This window comes from Scatophagus argus, chromosome 19 (genome assembly GCF_020382885.2).
Source record: "Scatophagus argus isolate fScaArg1 chromosome 19, fScaArg1.pri, whole genome shotgun sequence".
NCBI lineage: Eukaryota > Metazoa > Chordata > Actinopteri > Scatophagidae > Scatophagus > Scatophagus argus.
The window spans coordinates 3,916,444-3,937,481 of NC_058511.1; the positions used below are offsets into that span (position 1 = coordinate 3,916,444).

The 21,038-nt window shown below is 41.5% G+C and overlaps 2 protein-coding genes across 10 annotated transcripts in view; both read right to left on the minus strand.

Annotated features, from left to right (window-relative positions):
* The window catches only part of LOC124050813 (DNA (cytosine-5)-methyltransferase 3A-like), a 44,539-nt gene extending 27,072 nt beyond the window's left edge, over window positions 1-17,467 (minus strand). For 2 of the 4 annotated variants that reach the window (XM_046373677.1, XM_046373675.1), the window contains exons 1-5: window positions 17,342-17,467; window positions 10,243-10,350; window positions 2,501-2,624; window positions 2,152-2,189; window positions 1,893-2,009 (exon numbers count right to left, since the gene is read on the minus strand). In XM_046373677.1, coding sequence (XP_046229633.1) covers window positions 1,893-2,009; window positions 2,152-2,189; window positions 2,501-2,624; window positions 10,243-10,350; window positions 17,342-17,410 — 456 coding nt within the window. In that variant the 5' untranslated portion in view covers window positions 17,411-17,467. Of the gene's footprint in view, window positions 1-1,892; window positions 2,010-2,151; window positions 2,190-2,500; window positions 2,625-4,421; window positions 6,437-10,242; window positions 10,351-17,341 lie in introns of those variants that run through there. The other 2 variants (XM_046373676.1, XM_046373678.1) reach the window with 2 other exon arrangements.
* Window positions 17,433-21,038, minus strand: part of dtnba (dystrobrevin, beta a) — a 36,954-nt gene continuing 33,348 nt past the window's right edge. For all 6 annotated transcript variants that reach the window (XM_046373688.1, XM_046373692.1, XM_046373682.1 and 3 more), the window contains one exon: window positions 17,433-17,568. The gene's annotated coding sequence lies outside the window, so the exon portion shown is untranslated. The remainder of the gene's footprint in view (window positions 17,569-21,038) is intronic.

Here is a 21,038-nt window from a genome sequence, read left to right on the forward strand (position 1 = left end):
TCATTCTGTCAAGTGTTGAGTAAATGTCACTGCAAAAAAACAAAACAAAACAAAACAAACAAAAAAAAAGGCCACTGAAATCAAAAGAACACAGTTCCTCTTTCACCAGCCTGCTGTGGGTCTGTATAGAAAGGAAGTCCACTCCCTTCCAGTGTAAACAAAATACACACCACAAAGCAAAGAGGGGCGGGAAGACAGCAAAACAAATGTGTGTGTGTGTGTGTGTGTGTGTGTGTGAGACGAAGGCTGAAGAGAACGTCAACGCAAAGTGCAGATTCAACTACAGATGGTGACAATGTGAACTAAACGTGTTTCAGATGGCTGTGTTTTTTTTTAGGTAAAGTATTTATGGTATGATTCCAATCGAATGAATGTGCTTTGGTCATCATTTCACTGTGCAGAGTTTTTGTGGGCTTCACCAAGCTAAAATCTTTCAGGACCTTCGTGATATCACACAGAATGAGATGTAATACCTGCTTCACGGTTACACTGCATCAACCTGTGACAGAAAACAGCAGTATAATGATTCCTAATAACCGGTTTAAAGATGATGGATTAACCAGTTTAAAAAAATTATCTAGGCTCAGTTATGTTTTTGCTAAAACTGACACTTGGTTAATGACTAATCGATGAACTTCAAAAGCTACACTATATAGACAAAAGTATTGAGGCGCCTGATCTTTACACCAACAGGGACTTTAATGGCATCGCATTCTAAATATGCAGACAGTTTTGTAGCTCTAACAGCTTCCATTCTTCTGCTCTGTGCAAGAAAGTCAAGTTCTTCCACACCAAACTCATCCAACCATGTCTTTATGGAGCTTTGCTTTGTGCACTGGGGCACAGTCATGCTGGAATAGAAAAGGGCCTTCAACAAACTGTTGCCACAAAGTTGGAAGCATAGCATTGTCCAAAATGTCTTGGTATGCTGAAGCATTAAGATTTCCCTTCACTGGAAGTCAGGGGCCCAAACCCTGAGAAACAGCTCAAGTCTGAATACTTTTGTCCATATAGTGTACATTTAATTTTTGGTGGATAGACAAGATTACTGATTGTATGTCTGCATTGGGTCACCAATCTGCTGGAAACAGATACGATGCTGGAAAAACAAATGTTAACCGACTGCCACCTCATCAGTAGCTGAGTACCAAAAAGCCATGCAAACAAAGTATCTGAAGCATTAAGATTTCCCTTCACTGGAAGTCAGGGGCCAAGCCCAAACCCTGAGAGACAGGCCCATAAAGGGGTGTCTGGATACTTTTGTCTATATAGTGTACTTTCAAATGCTATACGAACTGCAGGAGTGACTGACAGCATAGCTTTAAGGCGAGCAGTGCGGCAGCTGGCATGCAGCAGACGAGTGAACAGAAGTACACAGCCATGATTAAAATGTCTGCGTTGGATATACGCTGCAGTGAGAGGCGCAAGTGGCAACTCAATCTGAGCTGGTTGCGGGTTTAATTCATTTTTAAAATAATATTCCGGTTAATATTTTATGAGTGGTCTCACATTTTATTTTGAGAAAAAACAAGAAACAGCAATCCCTGACACAAGAAATTAAACATTTTCAGCGATGTTGCCAACATTGAGCACAGTGCACTGACAACACAGAGCAAACCACAGCTGATCCAGCCATAGATCCAACTCAAAAACATACAAATACTCTCTGCATACATGTAAGCCGAGGAAACTTCTTAAGTAAATACTACGGCACAAAAATATTCCAAAATTAAAATGTGATCGTGAGGAGCGATTCTTTAAAAATGATCAATACGATCTGTCAAAAAGCATTCGATTACGCTGTCGACGTGAGGCGTTTTATTTTGAAAATAAAAGCCTCAGTGTAACTGTAGCTATAAATTCACACAGACACAGACTTGTTTCTCTCCCACCTCCATCTTCCAGCGGCTGAGCCATTCTTCTCTCTGTCTCCTGCTGATGTAGTACGGATCACCGGCCTGGAAAGTCACTCTGGGGACCGGCCTCCTCCGCAGCCTCCCGGTCTCACCCTGCACACACACACACACACACACGCACACACACACACACACAAAGCTTGTTACATGCTCACTGTCAAATTGTCAAATCTGCTTGTACTAAGAGAGTGTTTTTGGAAGCAAAAAGAGGCAGGACAGCTACTGGTTTCCTCACCTCTCTCGGGGAGTCGCAGTTTCTGTCGTCTGGCTCGTCTGCAGGAGAAGAGAAGTTACAGGAAATGGCTCATTTGTACAGACTTAACAAGAGCTTTGATGAGGAGGTAAAGTCATGGTTTTCATCACTTTGCCCTGGCATTTATATTTAAAGATAAAATGCCTTCAAGCACAGCAATCTGGAAGTTATTCAACTGTAAAATATCAGGTAAACTGACAACTACTCTCAAAGGCTTGTGGGCAAATTGTTTTTTTTTTCCATGTCCATAACTTTTCACATCTTTTCACAAAGTATCTGTAAGTCCACTGATTCTGTAGATGAATGATATGACTTTGCATTTTATCTGTACCCTTATTCTTCTCGGTTTGCTCTAGTTTCCGACGCCCACGCTTCTTGCGAGGGGAGGGGGATGGCTCCGGCTCCTCAGGTGGGGTTGGGGGGGCGTTTGCACAGGGGTCAGAGGTCGCCATCTCCTGGGAAACAGACGGAGCACAGTCTAGGTCTGTACACAGTCTAGAAAACTGCTGCTGGCCCTCGTCTAGACTCATCAAAGGACTCCACAGACATAATAACTATACACACACACATCTGCGTGCGCACACACACACACACACACACACACACACATAATCAAAGAGCTACTGCTAAACACACACATACCTATTAGTCTGCCCTTGTTAGTACAATGCAGAGCAGGTACGTCCAGCAGAGTGTGTCTGCATTGAATCACCACAATAAACACCCCCAACTCCCATTAAGACACACACACACACACTTATGAAATGAGAGGGGGAGCAGTATTGATGTCGTTAGCAGTGCTAATGATAAATGAGCACATGCAGGAGGAAAGCTGTGCCCTAAATGATGCTAACCCCTTATAAAATTAGGTTAAAATGACATAAAATATAACATAATGTAAAAACAAACAAATCATGAAAAACACACTTGGTATGGTTTTTAAATTCCATACTTATCAAACAGAAATATTGTAATTGCACTGTAAAATAAAGAGTTAAAGCTCCATGGTTTGGTTAATTATACACTCAAACAATCTTCTGTGTAGATAATCCTGTCTCTAATTCAATGGCTTATCCATTAGCTCACCAGCATTAATGATGCTAAACTCTGGTCATGTGTCCCCTCTTAAAGACCAGCACGTTTTTTTTTTTTTATTTTATTTTAGTTTTTTTTTTTTATGTGTGTGTGTCGCGAACAGATTTTATAGATTGGTAGTTAGAAAGTGGAGAGCAGGGGTGAATGTCAAGCTCAAAGGCTACGCTAACACTAGCCAGGGCTAACAAGCCCACAAAGGCTGTAATGAGCAGGTGAGAAGGCCTGTAAAAGGCTGAGAACACAAAAGGTGACTGTAAAGGCCTCAGGGCAAACTTAACTACGCCAGCACACACGTTTAACATGATGGATTTAAACAGACACGAGGGTTGAAACATAGGTGGATTTTTGGTCAGCTTTTAGTGCCCAAAAGCCGTGTACATGTAGCGTATGAGGCCATTTATTCGACACTGCATCAAGATGTTTCTAGTTCCTGATTAAGCTCTAGAAGGCACAGGCCTTCAGCTCTACATTTCATTTTTTGTGTTTTTCACTGATAATATTTCACTACACTTGGCAGCAGATGTTAATTACTTCTAAGTCTCTCATTAAAAGTGTGTTAAATATTAAAAGTATTAGAAGAGAGGCTGCATATATATAGATATATATATAAAGAGACATGTTGCAACATTGGAAAATGAACTGGGGAAACAAACTCAAGTGGCTTGCATGAAAAAAATAAAGACGAATAAAGATATTTCTGGTTATAGCATGTCATCCACTAATTGCGGGAAGCATAAAAGACAAAACACATTCAAACTAAATAACTCAAAGCAGTTAACTAAAGTCAACCACTTAAGTCAAGTGGTTGAAATCAATGTAAAACTTGCTACATAAAATCAACCAGGCGCTTTGTTAAAAAATAAGCTCACATGGATTTTAAAACGCACAAAAACAATCAAAATCATGGCATGAATTAACCGAGGTCAACATTTTTTAAAAATTAAATTAAAATAAGAGCACCAGCGTCTATCTCGGTCACATGCAATACCATCACGTGCCATTGATGTGAACACATCGCCTTAGCATTTATCATTTTAAACCCCAAGCTGAGACTAAAGCTGCATTAAGCAATTTCTTTTTAACATTAGGAGGCAAAAACACTTTTGTACTTTATCAGCTCGTACAGCTAACTTTTAAGCAAACAACTGACTACTTACACATTCAGCAGAAACAGAGGAATCTGGACTTGCAGTCATCTTTTTGGTCACATGTCGAATGCAAATCCAATTCAGCCCTGGTTTGGTCCACCAATTCCTGAGAAAAATATCTGGATGTCTTTGGACTGCTATGTGTCTCGACGTCCTTCAGCCACTTCGCCTCTCCGCCATTTTGCGCTAAACAGGAAGTATACAATCGGCTTGCATGAGCTGATGGTACACTTCCTTCTGCAAGAGCAGGTGCACTGTTGGGTTTCATTTAGACCGGTGAACCAAGGCTATGACCTCAATGCGGCTGCAGGCTGCAGACTACAGTGCTGATCCACAAATACAGAGATCCACTTGATTCAGTGCGACTGTCAAAGAAGATTGCTTAATGCAGCTTTAAAGCCACGCTGAGACAATTTAACTTGTGCATCAAACGGGAGACATTTTCAGACACAGACTTCCTTTGACAGCAGCCATATCTAAACTCACATACAAACCGGTGGTTTTTGTTGTCTTTCACTTTTTCAAACAACTGCACTTCCTCTTCTCTCGGCATCTAAGCTTAATCTTGAATGACAGACAGTGTGGAAAGTACCTGACTTTTCTGACTCTAAGCTAAGACGTGTGTGTGTGTGCATAGCATGGCGATCCAACCACGGCCAGTTTCACGGTTGGATGAAACTTTGATGACACCCACGGGGGAGGCTGACGAGAGAACAGGATGTAGCAAACAATTAAACAATAGTGCACCAAAAATAATAAAATAAGCGGCCACATCATCCTAACAAAACTAATAAGTGCATGATAGGCCAAAATGCACTGTAGCTGTTTCCAGTATCAGTGTGACAGATGGCTCTAACACATATGGGCAGAAATATGTGCACAGCAGATCGTTTTTAAAATTCCTGTTAGTAGCTGTGAATCTCGTCCAGATTACGTTTTGGACGTGATATGATTTGGAGATGTGCCCAAACTGAACGTGTCTCAGATTCAGCAAAACCTGCATTATATAAATGTCAGTCAGAAAATAAAAATAAAAGCCCTTAGAGGAGCAGCAATGAGCCTACATATCTGTTTTATTACTTTTCCTTTGTCTGCTTCAGTTTTGCTAGCTAACAGCTGTTACTAGAGATAGCTACCGCGGACAAAGTAGCTATCTCTAGTTGCTGGAGTTTTCAAGTCATTTATCAAAAGCAAATGAAGACAACGCTGGCAAGCTTAGCTAACAGCGGCCAAAAAAAAGAATTTCACAAGCTGATTCCTTAAAAAAGCTTGCTACCTTGATTATTTTCGATTTCCTTGGGTAGTCAACCGAGAGAAGAGCGAGTTTAGCACATTTATGCATCAACCCATCTCAACTACACTCTTTTTACTGGTTTATTAGTTACACCTTGTTAAAACTAAATATCGAAGTACAACAGTTCTGCATTAAATCCTACCTCCAGGAAGGTTTTTGCTACAACTATATATACAGTATATATAAGGTGCAGATTCAGCTTTTACCTTCTATTTGGGCTGCAACTAGCAATTATTTTCATTATCCATTCATCATTTTGTCTATCTGTCAGAAAATAGTAAAAGACAAACGCGTAATTCCCCACTGCACAGGGTACAACATTCAGGTGTCACGTTTCGGCTGACCAACAGTCCAAAATAATAGCTTCCTGTCATAAATGAAGGCTAAAATGGCCAAAATTATCACAATAAATTAGCTGGAAGCATCAAATGTTTGGCATTAAGGCCTAAAAAATGGCTAAAATGATTATTCTAAACTGTGGCAGACTGTTGCCCATTTCTCAGTTGTATACACAGACTAATACGACATGAAATACATAGATGATTGTCATCATCATGTTATCAATGATTTTGATATGATTTTGTTATAAAGTTAATTTGTATGGTTGGTAACATTTTAGACGACATTTAAGTTAATTAATGCAGCACTGCAACACAACTTTATTTGTTGTAATATAGAGGCTGGTTCACTTTTGGTATTTTTGGTATGAGAAAGTTCATTTTTAAATTTACTTTAATTATTTATTTATTTAATTTTTTTTGGATACTGCAAACACAATTTTTCAGACGTCTCTGTGACCTTTGTTTTTAGACACCAAACACCGAAAGAAACCAGAATGAGTTGCATAGAACATCAAATGGATATCAAGTCTGAGTCAATACATGACGCTGCCAGTAATTATAGCTTAGCCTTTGTCTGGATTAAAGCTAGTTATTAGTGTGCATGAAAAGTTTGATTATTTATATCAGCTGACATCACATCTGACTGCGACCGCGAGGGGATTTTAATGTAAAAGCATTACATGAATGTTGAGAAAGGAACCAATTCATCTCTTTAGTCCTACTGGACTTCAAACTGCGCCGAAATGTTAAAACAAAAGCCACAAGTGCAGCACACATGCTTGAAACCCCACCAGCTGCTCCGCACATGAGAGAGACATGAGGGACAAAGGAAAGAAGACAGAGGACGAGAAAGACAGAAGACAGAGGAAGAGATTGACAGAAGATAGAGGACAAGACTGACAGAAGACAGAGGAAGAGAAAGACAGAGGAAGAGGAAGACAGAAGACAGAGGAAGAGAAAGACAGAAGACAGAGGAAGAGAAAGACAGAAGACAGAGGAAGAGAAAGACAGAGGAAGAGAAAGACAGAGGAAGAGAAAGACAGAGGAAGAGAAAGACAGAAGACAGAGGAAGAGAAAGACAGAAGACAGAGGAAGAGATTGACAGAAGATAGAGGACAAGACTGACAGAAGACAGAGGAAGAGGAAGACAGAAGACAGAGGAAGACAGAAGACAGAGGAAGAGAAAGACAGAGGAAGAGGAAGACAGAAGACAGAGGAAGAGAAAGACAGAAGACAGAGGAAGAGAAAGACACCTCTCCTAACCAGTGACACAAGAACAGCCAGAAAAAATAAGAAACGATGAATGTGAAAGGAAAAAAAGGACGGAGGCCTAAAATAGTTAAGGACCATTTAGCTAATCCACTTATCCATGAAAACATCATTATCAGTGTAATAATACTGTGTATTATGTTTGTGTAAACGTGTGCGTGTGTGTGTGTGTTTTTACTTGTAAAGGCGAACCTCACACAGGCGAAGGAGTGAGTGAAGGAGACAGAGGACAGAACGAGAGGCTCCGTCCCTCTCTGCTCTCTACAGTTGGTGTCACTGACAGCTCCACCCTGAGCTCCACACAATGGCTCTATTCCTGGATACACTCACTGTGTGTGTGCGTGTGTGTGTGTGTGTGTGTGTGTGTGTGTGTGTGTGTGTGTGTGTGAGACAGAGAGAGACAGAGAGAGAGTTAATGGGTAACACACTGTTGGCCCAGCTAGAGGCTCCTATTATAAGCATGTTCCATGAATACTACATGTGATATTACAGTTACACTAGTACTACCATCATCAGTAAGTATTACCTCACTAACTACAATAGCCGCTTCTCTTCTACTAATACTACTGCAACTGCTACTCGTACTAACATACAGCTTCTACTGTATTATTACTAAAACGGGTACAACTTTAACTTATACTAGTACTACTATGTAACCCTACCACCACTGCTACTATTATAATCCCGTTAATGTTTTATTATGCTCCTATCAATAACACTACAACAGCTGCAACTGCCTCTACTTCAGTTACTACTACAACTACACCACTAAGATTACTGCTACTATGACCAAAACTTTAACTACTATTGCTACAACTACTGCTACGACTATTTTATTACAACTACTACTACTGCTGCTGTTAGTATTAATTATTACATTATGTTTGCTACAACCACGACTACTACTGTTATACAGCAAACACTACTGCTACTGCCACCATCACTTGTAATGGAACTACAGCCGCTACTATAACTATTACTGCATTTACTGGTGCTGCCATTAAAGACTTCTCTTACTAATACTACTGCTACAGTACCACTCTTACTACTCTACTGCTACTCCTGATACTACTGCAACTCATGCTACAAATAACACAACTACTACTATTGTACAGCCAGCACTATTACAAATAGTATTACTATTGCTACTACAACAACTACAATGAATATTACGACTTTTACCACTACTGCTACTCCAGTACTGCAGAACAAGCAACACTAACATGCTTGTGTGTGTGTGTGTGTGTGTGTGTGTGTGTGTGTGCGTGTGTGTGAGACAGGACCCACATTTACCCTGCCTACATTGTCAAAGCTCAGACATCAAAGCATGATCAGACCTGCTCTCCTGCACACATGAATGCACACACTCACAGATCCACACACACACACACACACACACACACACACACACACACACACTCTCTCTCTCTCACTCTCTCTCAGTAGTTCACTCAGTATTCCTTTCTGTGTGAGGTTGTTTGATCAGCTATATTGACTTGCTGATTCGAATACAGAGTTCATTGAGCACAAAGACACAAACACACGCCTGCGCACACACACACACACACACACACACACATATGCGATAAGAGAATGAATGGAGAGAGAAATATGGATGAGTAGAGCTGCCAAACACCTCAAGTCATAAGTGAAGTGAAGATATTTACAGTGTGGTGTCATGGTGGTTATAATGCAGCTGTGTATCACTGCTCACTGCTTATTACTGCAGGCCTAAAGGTGACTGGAAAGCTGCCCGTTCAAGCTCTCACAGAGGAAGTAAACAACACGTTCACCTCGTGTAAAAGAACTCCCTTCTCAACTTTCTCAGCAGAGCAGGTCACAGATCAGATCACAAAAGCACAGCTGATGTGCAGACTTCTCTAACATTTAATAAACATGCACATGTGCACACTTAAAATACAGCAAAACCACCTGTACCTGGAGTGTGAATTTCACCTTAGTGATTATTATTAGTGCCCGTCTGTAGTGTTTATACTCTGTCCTGTGATCAGTGCCGGTTATCGTTTAAAAAGAATCTTAATCAGCGATCAATCAAAGCTCTTGTATGTACATACCGAGCCACCTAAGCTACATACAGTATACATACAGTTACCAACATGGATTTGGTTTGTTCTGATTTTTAATTCTTTGTCACTTCTCCATGACTTGCATGCTATGAACATCTACATCAATACAGAACTGTGTGTCCGTGGTAATCTTGCTCACATGTCGTCATTTGTTCGTTAGCCTGGCTTATCAAACAGACCTTCAGAGACTTAATGAAGCTTAACTAAATAAAATCTTGACAACGAGCATTATAGAAATCAATCAAACAGGCTTTTCTTCCACAGCCCGAGCCATCATTTCTATCAGTTACGATGACATTGTACTCAGCAGACACCTCGAAACACGTCCACATGGCTAAACACGCGTCTGAAGGTTGAGATCAAGCCAACAGTTTTGCCAGACTAGCTACCGCATTGTTAATTATCTCTAATTGTACAGGAAAACCAAACCAACCGACCAACCAAAAACTGTTACCTTGGTGAGTACAGTGTTATCATAACACTCCAAGAACTGAGGTTCACATGCTTATTAAATAAGATCTAATAAATCAGGGATTTTCTTTAAACATTATGCAAAGTGGAAAATGTGGTGGATGGAGCCAGACGGACGAGTGAAGGATGAGGAAATGAAGATGGGAGGAAAAGCTTTGACTGCATCCCCGCAAACCCCACGCAGCCACTCAGCAGCGAGCAGGGGTGACGACAGCAACGTGGAGCGTTCCTGAACACAGCACGCGCACGCTTAGCACGTCTCTTCAGCTGAGACGGGAGGAACGTTGCATAGGCGAACAGAAAATCAGTCACTCTGCTGCAGTGAAGAGCATGACAGGCTGATGGCTGCCTGTAATTACAGTACTCACAGGAAGCAGCTGTTTGCGTTTCCTGCCAGGACGACCCACTCTGCGCTTGTTACGGGGGCTCGCTGGCGTCCCCTCCTCTGGACTGTCCTGGTCTGCTCCATCTTCACTCTGACCAATTAGAGAGAGGCCACATCACACACTTAGCCCATCATAATTGATGTCAGCAGTGAGGCTGCATGAAAGCAACCATGAATCAAGGAGATGTGGTTAAGAAACACTCTGGAAAAACAGGGTAAAAAGAATAAAAGATGACACACTCCTGACAGCATCTGCAGTTTTTGGGACATTAAATTTACAGTTTTTGTTTCACTAAAAAAAGGTTAACTGAAAGACGATTTAGAAACAAATTACTTTTCAAAACCGAGCCAAGTTCTGATTTAACAAAGCAGTTCTCAAACTATAAATGAAGGAAATATGAAAGACAAAAACCAGTAAATTATATGTTTGCAGACATAAATGCAGCTGTGTTTAGTAAGGCCAACACGATGCATGTAGCAGTACTTCTAGACCTGCTCTGGACTGATCCAAGTGTGGCTACGCAGCACAAAAGCTCCCATGAGACAAAATAAATAAATAACATAAAGTTTAGGTTGTCACTTGAGCTCTTTTACAAACTTTGTGGAAACCCTGATGACTTAATATCTTCTGCCTCTGCACTGCCTCATATATTGTGGATTCCTCCACCGGTCAAAGAGACCAAGTGCTAAGCTACAGCGCAGTTGTAGAACAGCAGTGGTGTAATTTTACAGTGATATGTAAAATAAAAATAGCACGCTGCACCTGTGTGTCGGTCAGATAGTCAGAGCGTTGGGTCGAAGGCAAGGTTGAAAAAGCACCTTTGAAAGACTTCTAACCAGGCGTATTGTTGATGAGATCTCGTTCTGTCTCCACTTGTAACATGTTGTTAAAACACAAAAATGGCATTAAATACAAAAAAAAAAAATACTGATACGTTTAGGCTTTACCTTTAACATTTGGACTTGACGTGGAACTTGTTGGTCTGATATACTTGTGCAAAACAATAACTTTGTCCCACCTCAGCTTTGTTGCCATATGATTTTTGGTGTTTTCTAGTTTCGTAGACAGAAGGATAAGTCAAGCAAAAGGGGCATTAAAACAGAGACGGAGGCACGAGAAGCGGATGTTTCCGACACATACACGAATCACACCACCGTCACTGACAAAGTACCAAAATATACACTCATCCAGATTATCAGATTAGACATTTTTCGAGTCTTTTTCCCCAGAGCTGTGAAACTTCTCTCTTCTCTCACACAGGAGTGGTCATTGCACAGATGTAACCCACCCACCAATAATTTGAGGGTCCCGCCAAAGCCGAGTGAGGTCATCACTTTGTATTTTTACACGGGCTCCTGGAAACATCTGAGCTGCCGAGTCGAGTCTCAGGTAAGTTTTCACAGAGCCCAAGAGGACGCATGGAAGAACCGAATAAAATAAGAACGAAGCAACACCCGCTGCATCTTCAGTTCGCCGGTCAACACCTCAGTGTGGCTCCACCGTGTGAGACGCCCGTTACTTTAAGAGTATCGTAGGTTTGCCAGGAGGCAGAAATTTGCCGGCCACAGTGATTTTCATTATTGGCCTGTTTATTCCCATTTGAGCTCTCTCAGTGCGCATCAGTGCCTCAGGCAGAAATTAAATAAATGTCACTGTTACAAGGGAGAACCATTAGACTCTTGTAGTGCTGATGTGAACAAACCAGCTTTAAATCCACCAGTTGGGAAAAATATTGTTTTTGATAAGAGATTTGCCCAACTCGTTCAGAACTTAAGTTAAGAAAATGATCCAAGCAGGATTAAAACAAATGGGAGGCAGGTTTGCTTCTTTCTAGGTATGTTGGGGTCCAATTTAAGTTGGGTCTTCAAGACTTATGCATTGTTGCTGTTGGGAATGGGCCCTCTTAGCTTAGAGAGTCAAGGGTCCTCTGCATACACTGCAGCATGAAGATAATAATCTAGGTGTATGAATGGCACTAAAAAAAAGTTAACTTCCAGAAATTGTTTGCAAAAAAACAATTGTTTTTGGTTAAAAAAACCAAGAAACCATGTGGTTATTTCACCATGTAAAAAACACTGATTTCTATAAGCCACAATGGTTTGATTTACCCAGAGGTTAGAGACTAAAACCAATATGGCAGCATCTGTCTGAATTTATACTGACATCATGTCTGTTGTCCTGCCGTCAAACCCTACCTAAGACTGAGTACTGTTCTACCTCAGCTACAACCTTCTTAATCAATACGTGTTATCATGGCCTTCTCTCCTGCACTCTTTCGCTGTGTTTACACTGTACAGGAGAAACCTTCGTGTCACGCTGCTTATCTGTCATATCTGCTGAGCTTCCAGACGGTGTTTTCTGCTGTAATCGGTGTGACCTGACTGTGCATGCTGCCAGCTGTGGGCCTTGTGTTTCCACCATGTATCTCCCTCCCCTGCTGGACCGTCTGGTGCGGTGACAGTGGAGTGGTTGCTAAGGTGCAGAAACTGCTTAGCAACTGTCTCCGGCGAGGTAGCCCTGCTGACTAAACATTCTAATGTCACTTCCCTGACGATCAGCATAGCAACCAGCTGGAACAGATGATGGCCCTGCCTGCCTGCCTGCCTGCCTGCCTGCCTGCCTGCCTGCCTGCCTGCCTGCTTGCCTGCCTGCCTGCCTGCCTGCTATCCATACGCTTGTGTCACGATACACAATTACAGACACACACATGCACATTTTAGCAATACTCAGTCATGTACTCAAAATGTGGTACAAAATAGTATAACTAAGTGCAGACATTACAGACAGAAACAAAAGAAAAGCATCTTTTTGATGCACTGGTCAGTTCTGGGCGATTTCCTTCCATAACATGTATTCTTTCAAACCAGAGGAAAACACACTTTTATTTCTTTTGCTTCAGATTTATGTTCTGGAATATAAATATAAATATGTTTTGGCATCATTTAAATAACCCATTTGCAATTTAAAGATTACATTTCTGAAAATTTCCAACACAAAAGCACTTTTCCACATAAATGAACGTCGGTTAAATTCAAGCCATGAGTCATGTGACGACTGCATTTTTGCCTTTACCTTCACTGTGAAAAGAGGGAGAGAAAAGTTCCACTCTGCAGGTTTAAGAAGTTTAACGGTGTCTTACATAATGTTATGTAATGAATATAACGTTTTGATAAATATCTTTCAGTTTTTTGTCAAACTCTGCCCAAGAAATCAATGCGTCAGTTTTATTGCTATCTGTATTCTGAAAGTTTTTACAAAGTTTGATTCTTAATTGATTTATTTGACATTTTATTCCTAAAAAACTTTTTTTTATGTTGAGATTTTTTTCTGATTTGTGTAGTGATGAAAAAAGAGATCCAAACTGCGACTCTTGTGAGTAAAGAGTCTTGTGAGTTTGCGACTATGTGAGCAAAATGAAACAAGAATTTCAAACCTGTCCTGAAACTGCATGCAAATTTGTTTAATTTCTTTAATTAGACAGTGCCTCGTGTGCACATTTAAACATACAATTTCACAAAACACAAAAAATAACTGTCTTAATCTATCCTGTCTTAATCTACCTTTTAGCTAAATTCTTGATCCTACTCACCTACGCTGCAGTTGCCAAGTCAAACATAAGACATAAGTCGACAGTGCTAGAAAACCAAAATCCCTTTATGAATAAGAACACACACAAACAGACCAAACACACACACACACACACCAGCCAGTCTGTCCATACAATATATCTTTGGTCTATTTCTGTCTCCTGGCAGGTTATTTTAGGCCACCGCAGTTGCTAAGTAACCAGACTGAAAACGAGGCGGGCAGAGGAGGATCCCATCAGCAGCAGACAGCTTGTCCTCTTTCTTTCTCCCCCATCCTCACATCCTCTCCCATTTTCCTTTATCGGGCTCGTTTTTAACTCAAGGTCCCTCCTTCCTCTTCTGCTTCCTTTGTGGAATTCACTTTCAATCTACAGCTCGCCTGATCATCATTTGATGAAGCTATCAACAGAACAAACGCTGCGCTTTAATTCATCTACATTTAGCCTCCGTAGAGATTTACAACATTAAAAGAGATTTGTAGAACAGCAGACGTCACATTTTTACGCAGTCTTGTCGCTAAAATAATCAGTATTTACACACTTGCATTCATTTACAAATTCACACGACATATGACTGAAAATTATGCAACAAATGATCCCTCCTAAGTGCCCTAATACAGTCAGTAGCTTTGACAACAATATGGCGACGTTGACATCTTTTGGGCTTGTTAGAGATCCCCAAGCCCTTCTTCTTACTGTCTCCAAAGTGTCATTGTAGCTTGTAGCATTTGACTCCAAGCCATTAAGGTATCACATGTCCAAAACAACGTCTAACAATGTCTGAAAACCTCCTTTTCTGATGTCACAATCAGATGGCTGCATCCAACTATTACATAATTTTCCAAAACTGACAATCCATTTGCTCTTATGCAGCCATCGGTGAGGCGCAGCGAGACCTCTCAAGCTTTATTTTTTCATTCTTTGTGAAAAAATCAAGTGTAGCTTTTAGTGAAACACCAGAAATTACCTTCAAGGACAGAAAATCTACAACTTGTACGATTTGCTGCTTTGAGCCTCCTTATTTTTCGATCAGGAAGGCTGTTTGACGCACCTTCGAGGAGGCTTTGATGTCACCTTTTTGGCCCATCTTGACGTGTTGCCAAGCAGAACTTTTGCCTTTTACACGCGTCAGAAGAACTAGTTTGTTCCAGTCCTACTGCAGCCTTAAGGTTTTGTCGATGGTATAGAACAACGCGGTCCACACGATCAGGATGTGACACGTCCCCAAGGATCAACTGAGTCCCTTGACAGCCTTCAAACTGTCAACAAGAACACATTAAGATCTGAGCATGGAGTCTTTCTGTAACCTCATCACTGATATGATCTGTGCAGCCTTCTCAACGTCCTCCTCCGTCTTCAAATCCTTCCTGCACGTCCAGTGACTGAAATGTGAGCTTTTCGCAACCTCGCAAGAGGGTGATACCCAACTGCAGACTTCGAAATCATTGCTGAAGAAGACAATTTCACAAGCTCAAACACTTAATCTTACTAGAAATCGCTTTCTATCTTCAACATTGGAACAGCAGTTCCTGTGATGCGTCGTGGATTATAACTGGAATCCCTCAAAGCTCACACACCTCAGTTCCCTGTCTGTCTCCATGTCTTCCTTCCTGTCTTCTTTGTCCTTTCTGTTCAGGCTTTTTTTTTTTAACTCTTTCGCTGAGTTCAGTCTCAGAAAGTTAAAGTGCACATCAAACTCGGCAGTGTAAGAAAGCTCTTGTACGTGTTGGCTCTTCGCCAGCGCGTGGACGTGGAAGCGAGTGAGACGGCTTTTTATTTAGCAGCACCACAGAATGAACTTCAAACTCCTCACAGATTTACGAGGGCTGCCCTGGGCTCTGGGGGCGCAAATGAAAGGAGCCATTTTTCACCTTGCATATGTCTGACTGTGTGTTCATGCGTGTGTGTGTGCTCATTTGGGTAGAAAAAAAACATACCGTTTTTGCTTCTTTCACCTGTACGGTGGTCGGGTGAGTGTGTGGAATTCAGAAAAGCTTAAAGTGAATGTAAATAAATAACCGTACGTTTAATTATTACACATAAGCCACAGTCATACTTGCCAGATATTTTTTTTTTTTGTGTGTGTGTGTGTGTGTGTGTGTGTGCGTGCTTTGGCTAAAAAAAGACTCTCGACTACGAGCTTAGAAGCCGGAGTAGTAGCGGTAATGATAGCTGTAGTAAAAGTGGCTGTGGTAGTAATAATATCTGTGGCTGCAAAAATAACAGTCATAGCGGTTTAATATTTATAATAATAGAAACAGCAATAATAGGAGCAACAGGAGTGAGAGCAGAAGAAGCTGAGATGGCAGCAGTACAAGTGGTGGTAAAAGTCAGAGGTGGAGTGTGTTTATTTAAGTGCTTGACTTGAATGCAACATTTCAGTACGAGTGCTTTACTCACCTCCACTTTTTACATATGCTGAAGGCTGTTTACATTCACTATACTTTGCTGCTACTAATCACACCACTGTGTGAGTCCTGCTGTATTTCCCATCTGGGGACCAATAATAGTTTATCTCATGTTGTCTTATCTTTACTGGCATGTGCTTATACAACACTGTTTACCAAGAGAAATGCGTATTGTGTTGTGTGTGGACATTACTTCAGTGGCTCTGGTTGCTGGGTGCAAAACCACCGTAATTTAAATGGCTCCAGCGCTGTAGAACACTGAAACACTGAGATGTTTAATGCCTCAGTTAGATTCCACAACCATCAAAATGATTACTTTCACTTTTTGATAGCTGCTGTAAACCTTGATGTATTTTTAAAGAGTTTGAAAAGTACGACTGGTATGATTATAAACCTTTTAGCTCTTCAGCTATAATAAATGAATAATCACATAATGAACTGATACATTTCACAAGCTGTAAATTCATCAATTAAATCTGTGTTAAAACAGTAATTACCCTCAAAAAGGTCAGATCAGATTTCCAGTTAATAACTCTTAAGTTACTTTATCTTTAATTCTTTTAAAGATTCATTACTGAATTTTTAAATGGGGTCAAGAAAAATCTCTCTGAAAAGGTTTTAAATGTTTTTCAGATAGACATTTTCTCCACATTGTCATGTCTTAATATGTACAGGAATAACATCTAGATACACGCAGTACATGCAGTTGATAAGTCATCATAAATATGCATAACACATGCAGGCCTCTACAGGATCTGCATGTGTTAATTACTAACGAGTCATTTGGCTCCTTCTGTAACATTTATTGCCAACATTTTGTGGACACTTTTATGTTGAGAGACAGGATTGTTTTGTCTCGCTCCTGCCTCCGTTCATCACATGTTGCACAGTAATGACCTTCATATAAGTTTTGATTCCAGGACTTTTATGTTTACTGGGGTATTTTCTCCACTGTGACACAACCAGGACTTGGACTAGTAGCATCAATTGTGTAGCGGTTAAAGTATGACCAGCAGTCGTACTGATACATTACTTCCAAATGCGGTCATGCTAACCCATTATCTTAACAACAGTCAGTGTCTCTCACCACATCGTTGGCGGTGTCGTTCTCAGGCGTCTGGGGCGGTTCGGCGGCGGCAGGACTGTTGGACGGCATGGCGGAGAGCGGCTCGGTGAAACCAAGTTTGGAAAGTAAATAAAAAATGGAGCAAATCAAAACATGGGAAAGGCCCTCAGAAGCACCAGGTGCAGCTTCATTCAATCTGCCCGTGGGTCGTTCGGACGTTCACTCGCTCACTCGGTCCTCCCCCTCTCCTGGGAGAAGACAGACAGAACACACACACGGCGACATGTGAGTGGATTTACTGCACGTCTGAGCAACAAATCATCTCCAGTATGGGGTTAGCATGTTGGCACCCCTGTCTTTTATGTCTTCTGTCAGTCTATCCACCTCTTGCTCACACACACACACACACACACTGTGGGCCTCGAGGCTGATCAACAGGTGTATGCCTTTCTGAACTGTGCTGTGCATGATGGATGGGACCCCCCAAAAAATACTCCATTTCAGAGCAGTAACAAGTTAACACACACACACACACACACACACACAGGTGTCCTCAAACGAATCTGCTGGGATCGGGGCAGCTTTCAACATGGCTGTCACAGTGTGACGGATGTCGTCGGATGAAACTGTCCCGTTTCACCACACAAAGTGGCTGCCGTCGATCTGCAGGTAAAACTTTTGTGTTTTGTGTTGATTGTTATGTTTTAACTTTCACTTGTTGTCCTCAATCTGTTAATCACGCTGTATTTTTTTGGCAAAGTACACTAACAAACAGCTTTTTTTGTGTTGTTATCGTGTTTATAACAGTTTGTGTTCGTATTGTTTTTGTATCTTAACTTTTGTCTTTGTTTGTTTGTTTGTTTGTTGGCCTTTTCAACAGCAGGTTGTAGAGACAGATGGGGAACATCAGGACAGAGAACAGAATGACACACAACCAAGTGGCCAGCTGTGTTTGATGGCTGCCACTATGTTCCACTATCTTTCTATGTATTAATCATTTATTACAGATAAGAATAATAATAATACCAATACAAAAAAAATCACACAGAAACTAAGGTGACACTTTTAAATTGCTTCATTTGTTTGCAGCCCAAAAGCCACTGAGATTAAATTCACGATGACATAAAACAGAGCATAACGGACAAATCTGAGAATCCGAGGAGCCACCCAAGCCCATTGATTTTAAGTGCGTCACTCCAATCTGACATTCCTTGCAACCAAGCACTCGTGTCATTGGTGGAGCTAATGCAGGGAAATGGAGGGCAGCTGTGAAGGATGTGCTCAGTGGAGAGTCAACCATGTGTGACCTTGTAAGTTCTTGGACTCATCTTGGTGCTCTTTTGTCTCCTCACACTAATTACCATTAATCTGGTCTATGGAAGTGAATGAGTGACAGAAGCACTGAGCAAGCAAGAGAGAAATTCAATCTGTAACCAATTGTCGACGGGGCACAGGGACAGATTTATAAGCGCTGAACGCGTTTTCATTTGGTGAGCGTCAACTTTGAGATCTGCTATCTCAGTAGGTTTTTTTTTTTTCTTCCTCCAGCTGTTTTGGCAGACTGTAAGCTCTTGGAACTTTTAAAGGGCGTTTACCGGCAACGCGCTTCAACAAAATGCGGCCATAGCTGGCTGCGAGGCTCCTATCTGTTCACAGTTAAAGGCAAATGAAGAAGCCTAATCTTACCTAGAGGGCGGAGTCTGTCAAGATGACGCCGTGGTCAGGTTCGAATTCACACTTTGCTGTGCGAGCTGCTCACACTCACGTTCCTGTTCTCGCCACACCACGGTCTGTGACCCGCCGCATTCCATCACTGATGACCACTTACACTGGCTTTGTGCTCACCGATATCATGAGGTGTCGCGATACACCAAAATAAACCTAATTCAAGTCTAATTTTCTACATCGCATTACCACAAAGTCTATTACTGCACTTACAACCCAATGCTTCTAACGCTACCTCATCTTTTGTAGTCTGTTTAGTGAGTGTTACTATCTGGTAATTCAACATCAAGTACTACAGCTGTGCAGGGCCGGATTAAGCCACGTGGGCGACCTGGGGCAACATTTAGCTGTGGAGCTCTATCTACACCAGCTCCTCCCTTTCTCTTTGCATTGTCGAAGTGTCATGTTACCGCTGCAAGTGAGCATCCATTAGCCACAGAGCGCACTGCAGACTGCACACGGCAGCTGCATTACATTTTACCAAGACACCAAGACCCCAAACCGGTGTCGATGTTGTGAAATACAGTCCTGTCTGTATCTTATATGCACCATGTAAACCTATCAACTGAAACAGAAAATGAAAAGCTCATTTTGGCACGAGGCATCGTCTGCCTTTATGGTCCTTGATGCATATTCCCATAAAATTTGCAACTAATCAAATTACTGCAAATTCATTTCCACGCAGTGATTCTTAGTTTGATACACCTCAGGTACTGATGAGGGTCACTGGTTAAACTGTTGATTCTGAGGTATCCTCCTCTTTCAGGATCTGAAAGGACACCTGCCCGCCACCTTATTTTGGAGCTGCGATGTTGGGCTACGTAATTAAAAGCTGATTCAACATATTTTCCACGGTCACAGCTCAGCTTCAAATTAGCACGCAAATGACACTGTACACGGTGGTGTTAGTCAAACTAGCGTGGAGGTTTTGGTGACGATATTTTGGCAAGTCAGTTCAGGAGTGCGACTTGCTCAGACTGGTGTCAGATACAGATCACAATCTGGACACAAGAGCAGCTTAAAATACAGCGTTTGCATATGCCTAAAACAAAACTGAATCTCAGCAGTGATTTGGACTTGAGCACAGCGTGAGTTGCAGCCAATATGTCTGGCTTTCCTCAATATGTAGTGTACAGTATGTCACTCCTCACTGTGGCCTTACATCACCTACTGTGAAGACAACAGGCAGCCGGCCAGGGTTACCAGCGGAAAGACAAGGGTGGAAACTTTTGCAGAAATGGGTGTAGAGTATCCACCCCACACCCCCGGGGGCTCCCTGCACAACCTCCAGGCTCCAGGCCAACCAACTCCTCCAAGTTCTCTGTATTTAGGTCACCCACACACCTCACACTCCTGTAGTAAGTCAATATACACTGATTTGAATTGTTTAAGTCTCCATGCAGAAGTGGTTTAAATTAGACCAGAGTCAAAGGCCCAAGCAGAAGCCTACACTCGTGGGAGGAGAAATGGTTGCGCAGAGAAAAAGCTTCAGAGGTGTGTCAAGGTAGTGAGAGTTAGGAAGCGATGCGACAGGGAAGTAGGTGATTAGTCTTCACAATAAAAGCATAAAATGTGTCATTTTCCTTGTCATCTTATTTATTCAGCTTATCTCCTTATCCGTTTCCGTTTCCCATACCCTGTCTTTTGTATTGTAACGTGCTGACTTCCTGCTCTGCGGATCACTTAGAGTTTTATTTCACTGACAGAACTAGGTGACTTGGCTTGAAAGATTTCTGAACCAGTGCGCCTTAATATTATATTTGCACCACCATGACAGATACACAGGTGAACAAACACATTCTTAAAGATAGATAAACCTAACTTCCAAAACTTCCAACTTTTAACACGTTTCAAGCTCCCTATTTTCATAGACGGGAGAGGATTTATAAATAATAAGGTCATCTGAGGTCACGAGTCCAATTCCTACAACACATCATAATCCATACGCCCAGAAAAATTTGACCAACTATTGAACTCTCTTAAATACACAGAT